The sequence below is a fragment of the Nothoprocta perdicaria genome, unplaced genomic scaffold (genome assembly GCF_003342845.1).
Source record: "Nothoprocta perdicaria isolate Ctin4 unplaced genomic scaffold, notPer1 scaffold_4, whole genome shotgun sequence".
NCBI lineage: Eukaryota > Metazoa > Chordata > Aves > Tinamiformes > Tinamidae > Nothoprocta > Nothoprocta perdicaria.
Window position 1 is genome coordinate 8,636,777 of NW_020455643.1, and position 19,799 is coordinate 8,656,575.

The 19,799-nt window shown below is 46.8% G+C and overlaps 1 protein-coding gene across 3 annotated transcripts; it reads left to right on the forward strand.

Annotated features, from left to right (window-relative positions):
- Nucleotides 1–410: 410 nt before the first annotated feature.
- EIF4E2 (eukaryotic translation initiation factor 4E family member 2) lies at nt 411–18,386 on the forward strand. Of its 3 annotated transcripts, XM_026045404.1 has the most exons (8): nt 412–515; nt 1,234–1,348; nt 2,592–2,726; nt 4,854–4,958; nt 7,487–7,639; nt 7,729–7,865; nt 15,340–15,418; nt 17,979–18,386. In XM_026045404.1, the coding sequence occupies exons 1-7, from the start codon at nt 496–498 to the stop codon at nt 15,383–15,385; spliced, it is 711 nt and encodes a 236-aa protein (XP_025901189.1). In that variant the 5' UTR covers nt 412–495; the 3' UTR covers nt 15,386–15,418; nt 17,979–18,386. The 3 variants fall into 3 exon arrangements, with proteins under 3 accessions (XP_025901188.1, XP_025901189.1, XP_025901190.1); XM_026045403.1 differs by lacking the exons at nt 15,340–15,418; nt 17,979–18,386 and adding an exon at nt 17,386–17,463 and having other exon boundaries at nt 411–515; XM_026045405.1 differs by lacking the exon at nt 15,340–15,418 and having other exon boundaries at nt 414–515.
- Nucleotides 18,387–19,799: the final 1,413 nt, after the last annotated feature.

Consider the following 19,799-nt stretch of genomic DNA (forward strand, 5'->3'; position numbering starts at 1 on the left):
TATATCTGAAATACTTGCGTGTGCATGGGTACCTTCTCTTCTGAGAAACTATCTGATGGGATATCTGTTTCTTCTAACTGGGCCTCACACGGAGGCGAAGGATGAACAAGGCGCGCAGAGCAGGAGGTGCCGCCACCCCTCGGGCTCTGTCTCTCTCTTCGCCTCAGGCGCCTTCCCGCCTTTTTGGCAACGGACCTGACTCACGCCACACCCAACATGGCGGTCTGCTCCTCCGCACGCTCAAGATGGCGGCTCTGCCACACGTGAGTGTGGAGCACGCCGCCACGCTTAAGATGGCGCTTACTCCAGGATGCCTCAGGAGTCAGCACTCAAGATGGCGCAGGGGTGGTACATTCCACCTCCTCATTTGCGACGCGCTCCACGCTTATGCGGCCGGGTGGAAGCGCGGCGCCGGAAGTGTCGGAAAGCTGTGGCAGGAGGACTCGGCAGAGCGGAAGTCGCTGAGGTGGACGGAGGTGGCGGCCGCGAGCGACGATGAACAACAAATTCGACGCGTGAGTCGGTGGCGGCGCCGCCCCCCCCCGCGCCCCGGCCCGCGCGCCGCGCGGCGCCCCCGGCCCGCCCCGCCTCCCCGCGGGCGGCGCCGCCGAGACGGGACGCGATGAGTCACGGGGCCGCGCACTGCCCCGTTCTGCTCCCTCAGGGCGGCCCGGCCCGGGCCCCGCGTGGAGCCGAGGGCAGCGGGAGCGGCCGGTGCGGGGGAGCCTGGCGGTACAAGGGCCTGCTCGTGGCGGGGGGAGCTGCGGGTCTCTTTCTGACCCCGCTTCTTGCGTCTTTTTACCGGCCCTTGGCGAGGCAGGGGGTGGGCAGACGGGCCTGGGGGGCGCGGGGTGCCCGTGGGGTGGCTGCCTGCCCCTGGTGTGTGGGGCAGGGTGGCACAGCCGGCAAAACTGTGGGGCCCAGCCTCGTCATCTGCCTGCTCGGTCTCTGTGCAGCAGATTTCTGCTAGTGCAAAGTGCTGGAGTTTGCCCTGAAACAGCCTTTTGTTGCACAGTTGTGCTTACAAGTGCCTACCTGAAGTGCTTGTGATGGGCTCTGGCCAGGCCAAGCCCCACCTGCCATTTGCACTTGGTAGGTTGTCATGTGTAGGTCTCCAAATGCTGGTGGCTCCTGTGTGACACAGGAGTTTAGAGCGGGGGCTGATGCTGAGGCTTCCACATTGTGAGACACAAGACTCTCCTTTTTTTTTTTTTTCTTCATTTTATTTACTAGTTTGAAAGATGATGATAGCGGAGACCATGACCAGAATGAGGAGAACAACACACAGAAAGACGGTGAGAAGGAAAAGAATGACCGCGAGAAACCACAGAGTAGTACCAAGAGGAAGGTAAGGGACTGGTCCTGCTGTTCTGTCACCAGGACATGATGTGGAAATGTTGGAATGTTCTCTGACCAGGAATAAGAGTAAGAATTTAGTGCTGTGGTCACTTGATGGGCTCTTACTGCTGTAATGAAGATAGAAGGGTTACGTTAGCATGTGGTTAACCTGACATACTTTGGAGAATATATAATCTGTGTTGTGAATGCTCCCTTCACAAATGCAGTTAGTACTTTGCCTGGCCCTTGAGGAGAAATGAGAAGTAAAGCTTTATTTTCCCTCCCCAAAATATTTAGAGATGGYGTAAGGAAATGACTGAGTAGTGGCTTGCTATTGGTTTGCTAAGCCATATTTGTGACATTGACATAATCCAGAACACGGGATCTGTATGCATGTAAAGTAGTCAACTAGGAAGGCAAGTAACATTTCTGTGCTTTTTTTTTTGTGCTTAGACTAACCTTAAGTAATAGAATCCTTGTGCATATAGAGAGTAGGGTTTAAACCTTAGTTACTCTTGTAACAATATCAAGTGACACAAGGAGACAGCTTTATTTTTTCTTTCTGACATTTGTGACACTCTGACTTCTTGTTTGTCCATTTTATGCTTCTTAGAAACTGTTATTACAAATGATTGAGGCTAGAAGAAGATGAGTGTCTGCTGCTAGCAGTGGGTTCTGCCAACGCTGACATAACAAGTTCTAAGTCAGACTAATCCTCACAGAGTCCGAGGGTGTTGGTTGCTTAGAGGAGTTGCAGTCACCAGGGAGTTTTAATTGCTTTTGAATCATGGTTCAGTGTAAAWGGATTTTTCCCTTCCCAAGGAATGAGAATGATTTCTTTTTCTTAATTAAAAAATTAAACTCTTACACTACAACCTTGTAGTTGCACGGTTTGTTTATTTACTTAGATACAGCCACAGTCAATGACTAAAACTTAATATTACTGTCTTTAATTAAGATGAGGGCTGCTGTCACTTGAGGGAGTGTGACACTCCCTCAAGCCTAAGTTATTCTTTCCTTAGGCATCCCTGTACTGCAGATTTCCAATATTCTTTTGAAACAGTCRGCTGCTATTAGGCTAGCATGTCAGACACTTTCAGAGATGGTATATTTCTGTGAAAATGAGGATGATTTGTTTATTTTGCACTCAGTGAGGGCAGGAAGATGTGGACTGCTGATACTGTGAATGTAATTTCTCTCATTCCCCCTTTAGAGGAGTGAATGAGGAATAAACAAGCTCTTCTCTTCTTCAGGCTGTTGTGCCAGGGCCAGCCGAGCACCCCCTGCAGTATAATTACACATTTTGGTACTCCAGACGGACCCCTGGGAGACCCACCAGCTCGCAGAGTTATGAGCAGAACATCAAACAGATTGGCACCTTTGCCTCCGTGAGTACCTGTTATCCTCATGTCACCTGGGCATGGTGTGGTCATTGTGGCTGGCTTAACTCCCTAGCTCATTAGYGCCTTAGCTCGTTAAAGGATGAACTGCTCTCCCTTTCCTCTCCTACTATTTTGGTGGTTTGTTTCCAGAACTACCTGGGCGTGCCATGGAAGGCAGTGCTGGTTGTTGCATAGTAGTGGCAGTCCGAAGTTGTCATTAAAATCCCAAGAGATGCAGGGGAAAAACAAAATGTGTCCTTAGTTGTACAGGCACCAAATGCAATATTGTTGTCAAGTTCATTGGCTGCTTATGTTTGTCTGGGTTATTTCAGAAACTGGATTGTCAGGCCAAGAGAGGAATTACTTCATAAAAAATACTATATTATACTATATTTTCTCCAGATTTTCCAGGATCTCTCACAAATGTTGATTTGTCCACTGATAAATCTTTCCTTCATAGACCTAGAATTTTTTAAAATATTCCTCTATCCCTTTTGGAAGCTGTTTAAAAAWAAATAAATAAATAAACAAAACCCCCAAACCCCAGGCCTGTCTGGGCAGCTAGCTTGTGTTACTGCATCTACAGAGGATAAGAGTGGGAAGAATAACTTTAAGCATGTTGAATCACAGCTAGCTCTTGCTCGTATTCTCCCATGCTATTAATTATTTTTGCTTTAGTGGTTGACAATTTATATATGTATTCTCCCAGCTGTTATGGGAGCAAGCCCAAATTGCTTGGGCTGAGTAGTGGCTGCTGTGGGATGATCCGACAATAACTTTTCAGTCTGTTTTTTAAATCAATAATGACTTAAAATTGATTTTTATCTTCTCGGAGGATAAGCTTCACATATTTTGCTGTCTGCTCTTTGCTGCAAAGAATTTGTGGTTGTTGTGGACTAGAAATGCTTGATTTCAGTTCGGATGGGGACATTGGTCAGAAGATCAGTTGATGTTTTGATTTCAAATGGAGGAGAAGAAAAAAAGGATTGTGGAAAGAAGTATTTGTGCTAATCCTGAGTTCCAATTTATTCTTGCTTTTGATTAGAAAGCCCTCAGAGCCTTTACACGTTAACCACTAGAGGGCATATTCACTCAGTATAAGAATTTAATTTCTATACTGCGTTTGGATGTGCCTRGCAAAAATAGATTGCTGCTGACCCTACCTCAATCTTGGTTCGTAATTATATTGCTTGCAAAGGGAAATTCCTTCTTGGATGCTAAGAGATCAGAGATTGGAGCAGAATTCCAAGTGATGACCAAGTCATCAGGATTTCTTTGATAAAGCACTTGGGAGGTTTCTACCCCCTGCAGCTTCACTGCTTGTCTGCTTAATAGCTATCATCTTACTGAGTACAGTCCTCTTCAGATGAGGAAATTACTAGAATCCTTCCCTGGTGCCTCCTTTTGTTTTAAAGATCCAACCTCTATAAAATCCTTTCTCATTCAGAGAATCTCAAAGGATAAATATTTTATTTTCAACAATTGAAAAAGGTATTACCTTGTCTTCAGGCCAGACCGTTTGAAGTGGGTATGGAGAAGTGATGAAAACTGGTGTTTTTGAAGTGGTCGAGGTATACTGTGATGGACTGTAAAAGGAAATAAGAGACATTTACATAAAAGCTTTAGGTAGTGCCTCCAAAATTTTCAGCTAGAATGTATCTGTATTAAAACCTGGGTAGAATAAATCAAATATAAAATATGCTTTATTTGGAGGAAAAGTTTCTGCAGAGAGCAATGGCTAATGCAGAGCTAATGTAATCTTGTATGTGTAAAGGAGCTTGTTTGGAGCTGGTGCATTTGATATATCCACTAATTGAAACTTTGGGAGGCAGGATTTATAAGATACTGTCCTCCAGAGCAATGATTATCCCAGCATAGATTTCTTTAAACGAAACCAAGTAGCTTGTGGAGGCATCTGTTGAATAATTCAGATGGTTTTCTGCCAGTCAGAAACAGCTCCCTTTCCATGGCTGCCTTCTGGGTGTTTTGATCAACGCCTTAGTGACAAGGAAGTAGAAAACAAGAGAGGAAGGTGGCTCTGTTAAGCTGGGGTAGAACAAAGAGTCTGTTTTGGTTGGAGTCTCAGCCCTGAGCTGTGTGGGCAGCCTGATTACCTGGTTTGTGTCATTGCAGGTGGAGCAGTTCTGGCGGTTTTACAGTCACATGGTACGTCCTGGGGACCTGACAGGCCATAGTGACTTCCATCTTTTCAAAGAGGGCATCAAACCCATGTGGGAGGTGAGTCGGAGCTCTTGTATCTGCCTTGATGTTTTCCCAGACTGTTCTGGAAGAAGCTTTCTGCAGAGAAAGGACTTTTGTCATTAAATGGCATGCCAGACTTCTCCTGGATGCAGCCTTCCTTTTGAGTTGCCCTTAAACCTGTCCTCAGAGCTGTGTCCCATCCAACCTGGCAGCTCTGTGAGCTGCTGGCAGAGAAGAAGGCAAATGCAGAGTGGTGCTAGCAGCTGTCCTGCAAAGGCTGCAGAACTGCTTTTCTTTGTGGGTTTTGAAGGATCTTCAGGTAGTGTTGCCTGAAGGATCCCAGCTTGGGCCTCGTAAATATTGTCCTCTTGCCTCCTGTAATAGCCTTGTTCAATGACAGTGTGGGGCTTTCCTCTAAAAGGGGTGAGCCTTTAAGTGGAATTCAATAACTGTAGGAAGGCAGTCGTTCAGATGAAGGAAGGAAGGAAGGGGTGCCCCTGGATAACAATCCTGTAACTTATGTAGAACTGGGGCMGAAAAGATGGCTTAGTCCTTCATTTCTTTTCTTTTTATTCAAGGCACTTTGCTTCTCTTCATTCATATCCAAATCTGTTAAAAGGAAAAAAAATCTTTGCCCAGCGAATCATTTTTCTGGTTCCTGGCCTGTGTCCAGCAATGACCAATACCATTCGCGATATGAGGATTTTATGTGTTGCTCTCAAGTACCTAATTATGCTGCTTGGTCCTGAGAAATTTATATGTGACCCTAGTTGGCAATTATTTTAAGCAAGGTATTTTATAGCGAGTTACTGCAAATACAATTTATATAAAATATTTAACCCTCTTTGGGCTGCTAGTGAGCTACCTGCTCTGATATGTCAACCAGAGATTCCACAAGTTAGTGATACCAAAATTTCTATGAAGCATTATTCTGCAGCCTTTTAACATAGGGCTGGGGAGGAGGGTGATTTTTTAATTATTATTATTTTAAACCTGTTTCCATTCCCTTCTTGGAATTTTTTTTTTTTTTATGTATCTGGAGAAAGGGACCTAGGATCTTGGTGCTGGCCTTCTCTTTCCTGCTTGCTTTGTAGGTCTGGCTTTGTTTATGCTCCTTTCTCTTCCAAACTAATCCTACTTACTGTCATCCCTATAGGTGCATATATGAGGAGCCATTCTCACACATAAATTCTGTGTGTGGCTCTGATCTTTTTCTGGATCCATCTCTCCTTTTCTGGGTAAAGACAGAAGCACTAAGCATTATGTTCCCCTGTGATTTACTGTGCTGCAGGTCATTATTATTCTGGTAAAGGGAAATCAAATGCTTGACTGAACCGAAGCTTGTTTAACCTGAAAGAAAACTAACAATAACCATAAAGCATATAATACAGCATCTGCCTCCCAAGTGCTGTTCTTCTTTTCTTTTTTTTTTCTCAAGCTTTGAACCTGCTTAAAGCACCTTTGAAGTATTTCTGAGCTATAGCATTTTCTCTTCTGACTTTTGTGTCTCCATCAGTCAGTGTGGAAAGCCTTTGGAGGAGTTAAACTCGACTCCTTGCTTAACAGCTGAAGTCYAGATGGTTAAATTCTTAAGAGTGGGATGATCATACTCGGAAAACATGGATACTTAAACAGGATACAGTTTGCTTTTGTTGGTAATCTGCCACATTCCTAGAACTCGTGTTGATTTGGATTCTTCCCCTTGTGTGGGGCTGCTGTTGTGCTTCAGGGTTTTGCCCAGAGCTGCCACCTTCTCCCCTTCCAGTTCCAGTGCTCTACAAGGGAATGCTACAATATTCTGCTCTTTGATTTGGATGTGTATGCTTTGATGCTGGTGGTCTCTAGGAGTTTAGTTCTTTTGCAGGTGCAACATTTGAAATCTTGAGATAACAAGTTTAATGCTTAGCCTGAATTTGTCCCTCTTCCTTCCCTTTACTTGAGCTACCACAATTTGAACCAACCCCTCAGCTGTATGTGTGATAAAACCAGTGGCTCCCAGAATAAGGGTTGAATCTGTGAGCAAGTTGTTGAATTTGAATGGACATTGCTGGAAATGTGGAAGGAAAGTGTTTCTGCACTCTGCTTTTAAATAGCACTACGCAAAGTGTTTTCCTGCTTTTCATGTTCTGTGGTTAGGGATATTCCAGTCTTACAAGTAGAATCATATGGAAAGTGACTTCACTTTAGACAGAGGGAGAATCAGCCTCGGGTTTAGAAATACTATTTAATGGTTGTTGCCTTCTGGTTATTGTGTGCAGTCTGGTAGGCCTAGTACAGAGTTTGCTGATGGAGCCRAAACCCTAGAGTCAAGTGTTTGGTGCAGAGAGCTTTCTCTGGAAAGTTGAAAGTCATTGTTTTAAATATTTTGTATTCAAAATAGGTGGTATGCCTCCCTCTCTGCCTGTGTGTGGGAGATATAATAGTGCTTTAGCTTGAAAATACCTTCATTGTGGCCCTAATGCCCCACCCAATCAATATCTGCTCCCATCTGTGGCTCGTCTGTCTTGTGAAAAGCAGAAAAATAGCTGGAAGAAAACAAATCGATTTCTTGCCCCTCTTCCTAGGATGATGCCAACAAAAATGGTGGTAAATGGATTATCCGCCTGCGGAAGGGCTTAGCGTCACGATGCTGGGAGAATCTCATTCTGGCAATGCTGGGAGAACAGTTCATGGTGGGGGAAGAAATCTGTGGGGCAGTCGTCTCTGTCCGGTTCCAGGTAAGCTGTTCAAGGACTGGCAGGTACTTGCCTTTGGCAGGGCTATGAAAGCTGCCATCTGCTTCACCCCCTTGCCCGCTCTTCCCTAGGAGGATATTATCTCGATATGGAACAAGACGGCCAGCGACCAGGCCACGACAGCCCGGATACGTGACACGTTACGAAGAGTGCTAAACCTACCTCCCAACACCATCATGGAATATAAAACGCACACCGACAGCATCAAGTATGTGTGGTGGGGCACGGGGAGGGCCTGCTGCTGGTGGCACAGGGGCTTGAACCTTTTCACAAAAATAGCCATGATTTGGAGAACTGCTTGGGTGCATTGGGGCTGCTCAGTGCGAACAGCAGCAGTTGTTGCCAGTGCACTTGGAAAGCCAAATATGTGTGTCATTATCAAGCTGTTGTTAGGGATATTTGGTTCTAATGGTAAAGGCTTAATTTCTGAGTGGTGCAGTCCTGGGCTTTGTTAGCAATCCACCTCCCCTGTCGCTTAGTAGCTGGGCAGCCCAGCGTGGAGCTGCAGCTTGGCATTTTCAGAAGTGGGATTGCAGTGGGGGGATGAGACCGTTTGAATGAATAGAGATTCTGAGGAGTGAAGTGCGGAAGCTAACAGGGATTTATTGTGCCATTAGGCTTATAAATGTTCTTGAGAAAGTGCTGTTTGAATTTACAGTGCTGTACAAATGATTTCTAATCATAATAAACGCCGTATATTAAGTTTTCTAGGCCCTGGTGACCACGGCTCTTTACACTAGAAGATCATGGTACACAGAGAGGACAGCTGTATTTTTAAATAAACGCATTATAGCCTACCATACCAGGCTATTCAGGGTGACTTTTATTTCCCACAAAGTGACAAAGAAGTGCATATATAGGTATTAGTTATAAGTGAATAACGTAAATCTTTTTTTTTCTAGTGCATTATAAACCAATACGGTGATTAGATCATGTTGTTTAACACTTGGAATGGTGTACACTGGAAAAAAAAATAAAGTGGAACAAATTAATAAGGCGTTGATAGACCAGTGAGTTTTCCAATGCAGCCTATAATCAGGGTGCAAGTACATTTCAAGATTTCTTTTCTTTACACTGGCTTGTCCTTTCTTCTTCCCCCATGGTCAGCGTCTCTTCAGTGCTCTTCCCAGCAGGGTGAGCTCAGTAGTCTTGCTTTTAGCAGAAAGTAGGTTCTAGTTGCTGCCCATTTGCAGCGTGGGTCACCCTAGCAATAATGCAGAGGACTTGTTGAGATGTCTTTAGGCATTGCAGTACTCCGTGTGGCCTCCTCCCCTGTTTGCGGGGGAAAGAGAGGGAAGGGGAAATTATTGCTATTAAATCTTTCCCAGGCAGCTTCAATTTCTATAAGTTCCCAGTTAGTTCTACTGTCAGAATCCTCTTACTCATGATCTTGGAGTAGCATTTCTCATGCCCTCGCTGCCGGGAGAGGGCACTGTTCGCTATGTCCATGTTTTGATGTTGCCAAGTGCTCATGCAAACACAAACCTGGCTGTTTTACTTCTGTACAGCAGTAGCAGACTGCAATGGGGAGGCTTTGTGTGAGAAAGGAGATGTTTCTGTTCCTCCAGGCTCTGTAAGGAGAGCTGTATCATAACCTAGTGTCCAGTTGTGCTGCTGGTTCTGTGTAGCATGGTTGCTGTGAAAACGATGTGGCCTTTCCCATATACACAATCCCCTTTAGACTTCCCAGGACAGAGAATTGCTGCTATTACGGTGCTCGTAACTGGTTTTGCTATGGCTGTGTGAACTGCAGCGTGATGGTGCATCTGGTCCCCTGGTTTTATTACCCTGCAATAGGCCGTGCTGCTGCCCTCTCCAACGTAGCATAAGAGCTTCATTTTGTTGTGCTGACGTATGGTGTGGGATGAGCTTGTTCATGAATAACAGGTGTTTGAGGAATCAAGTGTAGCTCAGATTACAGCTGGAAACAATTCTTGAGTAGGAGCAGCTTGGCTCRTCTCCTACTTGTTCTCCTGTGAGTTGAAGTGATAGTGAGAAGTTGATTTGTAGTCAGAAGTTGGTTTGGTAGCCTTCTAGTGAAGTAGATGTAAGCAATTAACCTTGAGCCATGTAGGGAGTCATGAGAACTCTTTTTTCCCCGTTGCTTTCCTTCAGCTGGCCCAGTCTGATTTCAGTGCTGTCCGACATTTCCTTCTAATGGCAGTAGTGTAAATTCAGAGCAGAAGTGCTTGTCACTGGAGTCTGTGTAGTGATGCATGGAACAACGTGGTGTGCCTTTCTCGCCCGGTGCCAGTGCGAGCATGGAGGAATCACAGGCAGCGAGCTGCGGTGGCAGCAGGGACGTGACAGTGCCTGCCGTGTTGACAGGAGGGAGCAGGACAGCCCAGGCTTTCAGTTTTGACTTCACTTGGCTCTGCCCTGCATCGTTAAGGTTTTCTCACTAATGAAGAATCTCTTGTGTAACTAGTTTCATCTTCCAGAAAGCCTGGCTCCTTTTCCTCAGCCATCTATCAAGGCCTGTTGAAATCCTGTCCGTCATGAATAAACTCCACTTATGCTGCGCATGTACCATGTGATTTATGACTCGGGAGGGCTTTCTAGCCAGCACTTTCTATTCACACTCTGGCTGTGTTTTATGAAAGGCTCTAATGGAAGAGTGGTGCTGTAGGCTTTGTCACTGCTGCCTTTCCAGAGGGCCTGTGGCATTTTTCATTTGTATGGGCTGCATCTCTCCACTAGAGCTCTGCTCATGTGCAGGGTTTGATTGGCATTGATTGTGCTTCAGGGAAGGGAGTGCGCTTAGTGAGAAAAGAGCAGGCGTTTCTCAAAACCTTGACTTTGGGTAGTGAATTGACCCGGATTAGCTTTTGACACAGTGTAAATGAACGTTTCTTTAGAAATTACTAGTGTGCCCCTTGCTGTAAAACCTGAGCACTGTTGTTCAGGCTTTATACATTCCTTCTGTGATGTTGCATTTCACATTAACTCATTTTTAGACACCATTTTTCATGAGTTGTCAGTGAGGCTGCAGACCCCTTTGTTTCGGAAAGCAGTTGAGCTGCCAGGATGCATTTGAAAAGTATCTGTTGCTTCAGAGCTATTCCAAGAAGCTGTTCTGCGTTCTGTCCTTCCTGCTCTTGGTGGTGGGGCGTGTGCATTTAGCTAGATAAGCAGATCTTTCATTGCTATTTTCCCATGTTTGTCCTTTCTCATGCTTGAGGTATTGACAAGCTGCCCAAATCCCCGCGGGTGGAAGGATCAGCCTAGTCTGTATTAATTTCCAATCTCTCTAGAAGAACTACAGCAATCTCTTGGACTCTGCTTCATTCCAGGGGGTTTATAGTACCTTAAGCGTTACAGTGCTGGGCTCCTTGAGAGAATGTGTGACATTTTGTGGGCTACTCTGTTTCATTAGCTGGAAAGAAACCTTGTCTCTTTGCTCCCTCAGAGGTCATCCTTTAGGCTGTTGTTCTTAACCTACCTCAGCTCTTAAGCTGGAGCTCTGGAGAGCTTGTAATAATGTTTCTGCTGCACTGACATGTAATGAAACATGTAAGATGTTCTGCTCACCTGTACTCTTAGTCTTGGAGGCAGTGCTGTTCAGTAGTGCTAGTGGGTTAGCAAGTGGCAGTGCTGTGGTTTCATGTGGTGATGTGTTCTTGCTGTTGTGGTTTTCTTGTTTGTTCAATTTAAACAGTTCACCAAAAAAACGCAGCTGCTTTTGTTGTTGTCCGATGCACACTGGGCTTTTTTGCAAGCAGAATTGTCCCTGACCCCAGCCCAGTTGTGTCTCGCTGAAGTCACCAGAAACATTCGAGTGTCTGTAGTGAGTGAATGGAGTTGGCAGAGGGGTTAATGGAAGTGATTGCTGTAAAGCTTGATTCTATTTATTTATTTGTTTAACGTTGGATGCGAAGATGCCTGGGCGAATTGAGCAACGCTGCTTCCTATGCCCAGAGAGATCAGACCTTGGGTGTGTGGCTGTACAGCAGCCTTCCACTGAGCTGGCTGGCGTTTTGGTTGCCGTGTGACTTTATGGATCGTCCTGTCAGCTCAAAAGCAGGCTGCTTTTTCTGAAAACAAAGCTTCAGTTATTTGTGAGTGCTGCTGCAGTGGGAGCTGAGCAGAGTATAAAACTCCCTCTTCCTTTCAGAGTCACCACTGATAACTAATGGGACAGTCTGTGTAAATGAGAAAAATGGTTGATCTTAATAAGGCCAACACTGGGTTCGTTTCAGCATGGGCAGCTGGAGAGGATGACCCCAGACAGTATTTTAGCTGGGAGATAAGCAGAGACCCTCTGGAGGTAGTTATACACTGTGAGAAAAGCAAAAGGGGAAGGTTCTTTGGACCAGGAAGAAGTGGGGAATGAGATCTTGAATTTCAGCTGAAACAAATGCAGAGAGAAATCCTCACTGAAGTGGTAGGTGTCTGTCCTGAAGGTCTGTGTCTGTGAGCCAGCAGCCTGTGTCGTGTGCTTGCGAGAACACTTGTTTGTTGCTACATCAGAGCTTAGCTCATTCTGCAGCCTGTTGTGTTCCTGTAGCACCAGTTCCCGCTTGCTATTTCCAGTAACATCGGGAAGTGACATTTCTCAATTCCTCCTGCAGTGTTTGCTGGCTTTATCTTCGCCTTCAATGGGGCAGGCAGGGTTAACCTTTTCTAAAGTTAGGTGGCTTGCGGATGGGACCTGTATGTGCTGTCTAATGCCTGTCAGTGGAATCATAGGTTGTCTTGGATGCTGCCATCTCCAGAGAGCTGCGTTGCTTCACGCTCATCCCATCGAGTCTGAGGGCTGACGTAAAAGCTAGAGGAGAGCAGCGAGGTTCCGCAACTGATAGCTGCCCTTGTCTGAGTCTCTGCAATTTGGCCATAGTTCATTTATCACTCCCTTCTCCAGTTTCATAACATTTCCAGTGGTTGGTGCTAGTCTGAAATCACTTCCATAAACCTGGTCTTTGAAATGATGGATTCATTGATTCACTCCATACCACCACAGAATACTTTATTCAAGTATTTTGAATTCTTCAATTTTGAATACTTTGTAAGGCTCCCATAACTTGGTGGCCTGCCTCTCCCCGGAGGAGGGACTAAGACCTCTTTATTTCATGTTTCTTTCCAAGGAGGTCAGTTCAGATACGTCGCTTTCAAAGTCAGGATGGCCTCCCTACTTGCCTTAGCTGCAGATGCTGCCAGATACTTGAAATGATTGTTTTAAGATGGGGAAAAAAAAAAAATCCCAGGTCTTTTAAAGCTCTCTGCTTTTATGCCAGTCACAAGTTCTTGCCTGGCTTTAGACCGATGTTTTAAGCTCAGTTACTCAGAGCGTGGGGCCCCCAGAAGAGGCTGTGTTGAACTGGACCTGTGGGTGATGGGTGTGCTGAGAAGCACACATGGTGCTGGAAGGGGACAGACCTTGGTGAGTGTAGTACAGTGGTGTAGCCTGCACTACAAGAGCTTTCAGTCCCCTTTTCTAACTGGAGAAGGAGTTGGAAGGGAAGTGGGGCAGCGGAGGAAGGTGCTGAAGGGGAACTGCTGGGTTTAGTGATTGAGGGCAGTGGGAACAGCTGGTGTGGCTTGCACAATCCTGACATGGAGAAGTCCCTTGAAGCGGCCCTGACTCTTCCTCTTTTGGGTGGAGTTTCAGGTAGTAGCTACTTTTTATGCATTTTTCTCCAATTTTTACCTGATGGGAGAAGGGGTGTCCTTCCTGGGCACTGACCCTGGGCAGTAGAGGAGGGAGTGGGAAGTTTCAACAGTTGTGGGTCAGGAATGAGAGCAGAAGAAGAGCTCGGGCTGGCTTTATTTAGCCTGCTAATGCTTCCATTTCCCATCTGTTCAATGGGAATAACCTACGTGTCGAGGATCAATTCACCGAGTATCTGATTGCCACACGGACAGTATAGCAATAAGGTACTAAAAATGTCTATACATAAAAATAACCTCTCAGACTCTGGCACTGTGCCTCTGGCACATCACAGGCCATAAAGATTCCGCCAGCTGAAATAAACTGGCAGCCTCGTTCAGTGCGAAATGGAGGGCAGTTTGCTCTGCTAGCAGAGCTTGGGTGCATTAGGGCAGGCTCATCCTCATGGATTTTTCACTTGAGTCAGCAGGGAGGTGGAGTAATTAGTGCTATAATATATATGAGGGTCTTAGCTAAAAGAAATCCTTGGCTGGAAGAGCTTTTGCTGTAGGTCTGTGAGAAGGACTTGGCAGCAGCAGGGCTGTGTGCATGATGTTATTGGGATGTTGGAACATGGAACTGCTTGGTTTGAAAGAGCTGGCAAATGATAATTGTGCTGATGAATAGTCTGCCCTTGTGTCCCTGTGCAGACAAAAGTCACAAGTTTGGGGAGGAGTGTGAGAGAAGAAAGAAAAGATGCAACTACGGGTGAGGGAAGGGTGGAAATACAAAGTGTGGATGGTTGGAGGGAAGATAAAAGAGTAGAGAGACTTTAACTATGCTGGAGGTATGGACAGCTTTCCACCTGGTTTTCAGCAGCTGCAGAGACTCTTTCTAAAGAGGAATTAGCTGTCCTGCCTTCTAGGAAGGCAATGCCACAAAGCCCAAGTTGGGGCACCACAGGGATGAGCTTTGTGCTTGTGTCGTCTTTGTTCAGTTCCTAGCAAGAATGTGCGTGAGATGGTCTATCAAAGCACACACGACCCAAGCTGCCCTTGGACATTGTAACTTTGCTGGAAAGAGCGTGTGGTAGCTGAGCTGCTTTTGCACCCAATGAGGCAGTTCAGAAAGTAAGATGTGAGGTAGCTCAAGTACCAGCAAGACAATCTGCAGGGCAGCCTGGGTTTATAACTGACTTGTCTTCTCTTTAAKCTCTGTCCAGCTCTGTGGGACTTTGGGGGGATCAGTGGTGTTTGCTGTGAGCACCACCGTATTTTGCTGGGCACAGAAAACTCTGAGCTTTTTGGTGTCTCTGATCCCAGAAGGTAATAGTGGTGCTCACGTTAACCTCAGCATCTTTTCCCCGAGAGGTCTTTCAGTATGCTGCCTCCGTAAAACAGACAGCAATTTTTCAGTCTGCTGGCTTTGTCCATCAGGAACAGATTCTCCACCGGGGAATGCGGTGTTAGGCCTGTCCCTCTAACTTATCTAAAACCATTTTCATTTCCAATAGCTGTGGTGTTTTTATTGTGCGTGGCATTAACAATGCAGGAAATAGGACTTTCTAATAACAATTGGATTCTGCTGCCTGATTGAAGAATAGCCTCATAACTTAGCTGTGTGGCATGGGGGTGGGGAAAAAGTGCCTTTTGTGGGCATTACTACATAGGCAGGTATGTGGTAAAGCATGAGGCCAGTAACTGGGTGAGTTTTACCAGCCAAGGAGTGTGATAATCTTCCAGAAATATGTAACATCGGCTATTTTATTAGCAATAGGAAATAGATATTCTATTTGTGCCTGGGAAGGTCATACCTGTCTCTGGGTATTAATGTGGCTATATCACCAGCAGCCAGTGGGAACGCTTCGTGTCTGTGCAGAACTTTAAAGCTGCCTTGTGCTGTCAGATGTTTGGCTGGGTTTTAAGGATGCTTCTATCCACTAGGGCTATCAGAGAATATTGCCTTGCTCTCCGAAGACAAGTGCCTTTCAAACGCCATTGAATGTTTCTGCTCTCGTTAAAAGTTAAGAAGCCTTTGATCTGAAGTGCTGTTTTTGGTTTTTTTTCTTCATTTTTTTTTCCCTCTGGCTTGCCAGGGCCTGGGAGGAGTTTCATGGCCTGGTGAACAGCAGTGGCCGCTGATCGAACGCTCCCCTTCCCTCTGTCACACCCAGGGTAGGGCCTCATCTTTCTTCCTACGTGGTTCAGGGCACACCTCTCAGCCTCCRACCCCCTTCCCGTGGGCTGCCACGTGCTCCGCTTGCCCTGTGGCCCCGCTGGTGGATCCATCCTGTTGCTGGCCCTTTCCCAAAGGTCAAAATGAGTCTCTGCACCAAAGACACCCGTGTTGAGGGTGGTATCCATTCACTCAGCATTTCTTTGCTGCGATGCCGTTTTGAGAATGTGCCCTCCTCCTTTGAGAGGCAGTTGTGTTCCCGACCTGGTCCCGGGAGGCTGAGAGGTTTGTCTGCAGCTTGGGGCTCTTGCCTAGGGTTAACTGCTAGCAGATACGGAGAGGTAAACGATCATTAAGCACATCCACGTGATGGACACCGCGAGAGGAGCTAGAGCTTGGCGCTCGCGCCTTTGCTCTCGACASGGGGCTGGGGCAGAATGAAGTCACCTGGCAGTAAAAGCTCGTTCAGGAAGGGCACACGGGAGTTACTGCATGTAAAAATAATAGTGCTGTGGCTAACGAGGTGAAACTACCCGTTACCTCTGCTAACAGCAACCGGCTGCCTACGGAGAAAATAGCTGAGGTGAACTCAGTGCTGCTGTCAGCCTTGCAGCCTAGATGGTTTTTTTCACCTCTAATACCCACTTACCTGATGGCAGCCCCTTCCTTACAAAGCGCTAGCACAAGGCCAGTGATGAGGGCTGTGTTTAGGTTGGTGCTGAGTGGGGCTGCTCTATGGGTGAGTGCAGGAGGGTGGGTTACGTTGCCCATTTCCCAGCCCACGTTGTCTGTTTCCCATCCCACCACGGTGTGTAGGTGCCGCAGCACAGCTGAGCTCTGAAGGGCCGTGGGAATCAAGTGTTCCCCAAACCTCCCTCTGCAGCTTTGGGCAAGCAGTGGGCCTGTTCACTCACTCTGAAGTCATGGGTGAAAATAACCTCTTTCCTTCCTCACAGCATTGGCTTTTTGTGAGGATTAATGGTTACAAAATGTTGCACAAGCCGCTAGTAGTGTTCATTGTAGATGACATTCAGGTGACCTTCCAGAAGAGAAAGCCAGCTCACTTAGTGAGACACAGGTCTTAGAAGGCAGTAAATGTGCCAAGTTTATTGGTAAACAGTGACAGGATTCATTTAGCTCCCAACTCTGTTGGGTTACCTGTGCTAACCAGAGAGTAGAGGCCGCCTGCCACCCTGGTAAAGGCAAGTAAAGGGCAACTGCAGGAATCTGTCCAGGACAGGCATAATCAGAGTGTGCTGCCCTTCCGAGGCAGATGACCCGAGTGAAAGTGCAGCGTGGGGTGAGAAACCAAACCACTGCTGCAGATTAACTGGATTCCAGTTAATGAATCCCAAAACAAGCTCCCAAATTACTGTACAGTCTATTTTGCTCGCAAATACAAAGGTGAAGCCCAGTCTTCTGCAGACGACCTCCAGCATGGCTTTTGCCAAGTAACTTATTTAACTGTCCAAGTAACTTATTTAACTCCCTAGAGTTTGTTTTTCTTCTTTCTGCTCCTCCAAGTCTCCAAGYTGCCTCCTGGAGATGTTTCGACGTGCACTGGGCTGTGATGTTGCACTACCGCATGGCTCTTAGTGCCTCAGTCAAAGGTTTAAGCAGGATTTTGACAGTTCTACAGCCTGTTTTGTTCCCAAAGCTGAGAGTTGCCTTCGCTCTCCAGCAAAACTCCACAGACTTGGGTTGACTTCTTGGTGGGGCATCGCTGAATGGTTGATTTACAGACCTTTCCCTATGAGGGGAAGGGATGTATATTCAGACAGCTGTCAAAGCCATCCTCTCAAAATAATTGTGATCTCACTTATTTTGTGCTAAAAGGAAGAAAAAAAATCTGTCTTATTAATATATAAATATGCCTTACCTATTGCTGCTGCTCCCAGGGTAGCAGTAAGCAGCAACACAGAGGGTTCTGTAAGCTGCCTCATCTTCAATCACTGCTGTGTTGCAGGACTGTAGAAATGAAGATTATGGACCAGCAGTCCTTTTTGTGTCAGTAACCCCTGTGACTCACATGGCAGTACTTATGTGAGTAAAAGCTGCTGCAAAATCTCCTCTGTTTAAACTTGGAGAAAATGTCCTTCTCAGATTAAATGTTCTTTTAAGGTAGGAGAAACCAGATGCCTAACCTTGTTAACAGCATGACAAAAGGAGCTTAGATGAGAGGTTGCACTGCCAGGATATAAGTGCTCCAAGCAGAGTCCCCGAGGACAACTGTTTGGGAAGGAGAAAGCCTTGTGAGTTGTTTAAGATAGTTCAGGGAGGTTTATCAGTGCCTCTTATACCCTTTACTCACAGGGAATACCACTTTTTGCTCCCTGATGGATGGGAAGGAACCAGGATCCTCCCGGTGCTCCAAGTGTTCTGGAATAGCAGGTTGGCTTAAGTGGAAAGTCTGCAGACAGAGAGTAGGAGGCTTAACTAGCATCCTATGGGTGGCACGACTAGGATGGCAACGCTTGTTAGCTGTGCTGGGTGGAATGGGGGGCACTGTGATTTGAAAGAAAGCCTGTCTTTAACCCCTGTTTTTCCTCTGTTTTCCAGGGATAATTCCAGCTTTCGAAATACAAAAATCACATTGTGAGAACAAGAGTTGGCACTAATCTCCTCTCTCCATGCTGGAAGCACTGAGAGGTCTCTACCAGTGCTCTCCGACCTCCGAAGGGACTCATGGGCCACTCTCTTGCGCTCCTCCTCGGAGGAAGGATCCATCCGACGCCCTCCAGCAGTGGTGACCATAGAGGCTGATCTTGTCAAACACAAACTTGTTTTAGCAGTGGGGCGGGAGGCCAACCTTGCGATTAGCAGCGTGCCCTTGGGGCCGCATCTTGCAGCACTTTCCTCTCTTTCTCTCCATGGCATGCAGGATCTCTGGGATTCTGCCTTGACGTCAGAGCCTTTTGCTGAGGGACACCAGTATTAAAAATCTCTCTGCGGCTGGGAGGAGCTTCCCAGTTGAGAGTCAGCCCCATGGTTTGCAAATGCACCCTTTTCAGCTCTGCCAATAAATTATTGGGTCTCTTTGTTTCTTTCAGGCTCTTTGCTTTGTCTAAAAAGCATAATAGAGTGATGGTATTTCTGTGGTCTGTGGTCCTGCTTCGGATCTGCTCCTGCTAGATCCAYGAGACATCTGCTGACCTGCTTGGTCTCTGCTCCAAGCTGAGCCTCCCAAGTGCCTGCATTGACTTAGCTCTGGTATTTGTGAGATAACATGGGCATGAGAGTGGTGGCTGCATCACCTTGCTTGAAAAGGAGGGACATCCTTTGGCTCCTGCCCCTTATTTCTGCTCTGGGGTTAATAGTGCTGTGTGCCCAGCCCTCCCTGCAGCACAGAGGGGTGCAGACTGCTTTTAACTAGAACAAGGAGGTATTTGGGTGTTTGGTGTTGCTTAATTGCCTTGATTTCTTGGTGGGGAACCAATAGCTCTGCCTGGTTTTGGGTCCCCGGAAGGGCTGATTRCAGAGCCATGAGTGTTGGAGTGGGCTGAATTTGTGCTGTCCTGAGGTTTGCAAGTCCTCAGCTGTCTGAGAAATGGGCTGCCACAGTGGCCGTAGCAGAAGAGGCTGRTGGCCCAGGTTTTGTCACTTATAGCTGCGTGAAAGCTGTGATGAGGAGGAGAAGGTGGACAGCAAATGCCCCCCTGTCCTCCGGGGCAAGGCCAGATTGATGGGTTGTTGCCTGGAAAGCCAGCGTGTCTGCAAGTGAGACACCACAGAAACAATAGGAGCTAATTACTTCCTCTGATTGTGTTCAGCCACAACGCTAATTGTACTCATTAACAGCTCTACCCTTTCCCCCTCTTCCTTGGGGAATCTGCACAGTCACTTTTTGTTAATAGAGCTTTTGCATGGGCTGGGAGGGGGCACTGGCAGCCAGAGCCCAGGCCCAGCCCACACGTTCTGCACAGTCTCCTGGGCCCAGGGCTGCTTGGGCCAATTTGGTAGCGACCGCAGAGCTGGCAGCCCGTGTCCGGGACAATTACCCGCCTTGGGGACCGGGGGACTTTCAGCCTCATGGCTCTGACTGCAAATTCCCCACATTATTGGAGTCTGGGCTGAAAGTGGCCAGGAAGGTCTAACATAATCACAGCTGATGGGCTCGTTCTCCAATGGGCTCATTTTCCCATATCCCATTGAGGATCYCAGTCCTCGGGCATCCGTGGACAGGCAGTTTGTGCCTGTTGGCAGGGGGCAGAAGAGGGTGTCAGGGCACAACCCCTGTGGCTGTAAAGTCCTTCCTTGTGTCTCGAGGCCTCGAGACACCCTTGCTCTCCTTGCCACGTGCTTGCCAGCAGCTTTCAACCAAGTGCTCTATTACAGGCACAGTTTGTTTCTCCTGCTGCGATCAGGTACTACTATGACTGC

Coding starts and splice junctions, on each gene's coding strand:
- EIF4E2 (XM_026045403.1), top strand. CDS start 496: ATGAACAACAAATTCGACGC. Junction 516..1,233: donor ATGAACAACAAATTCGACGC/GTGAGTCGGTGG, acceptor TTTATTTACTAG/TTTGAAAGATGATGATAGCG. Junction 2,727..4,853: donor AGATTGGCACCTTTGCCTCC/GTGAGTACCTGT, acceptor GTGTCATTGCAG/GTGGAGCAGTTCTGGCGGTT.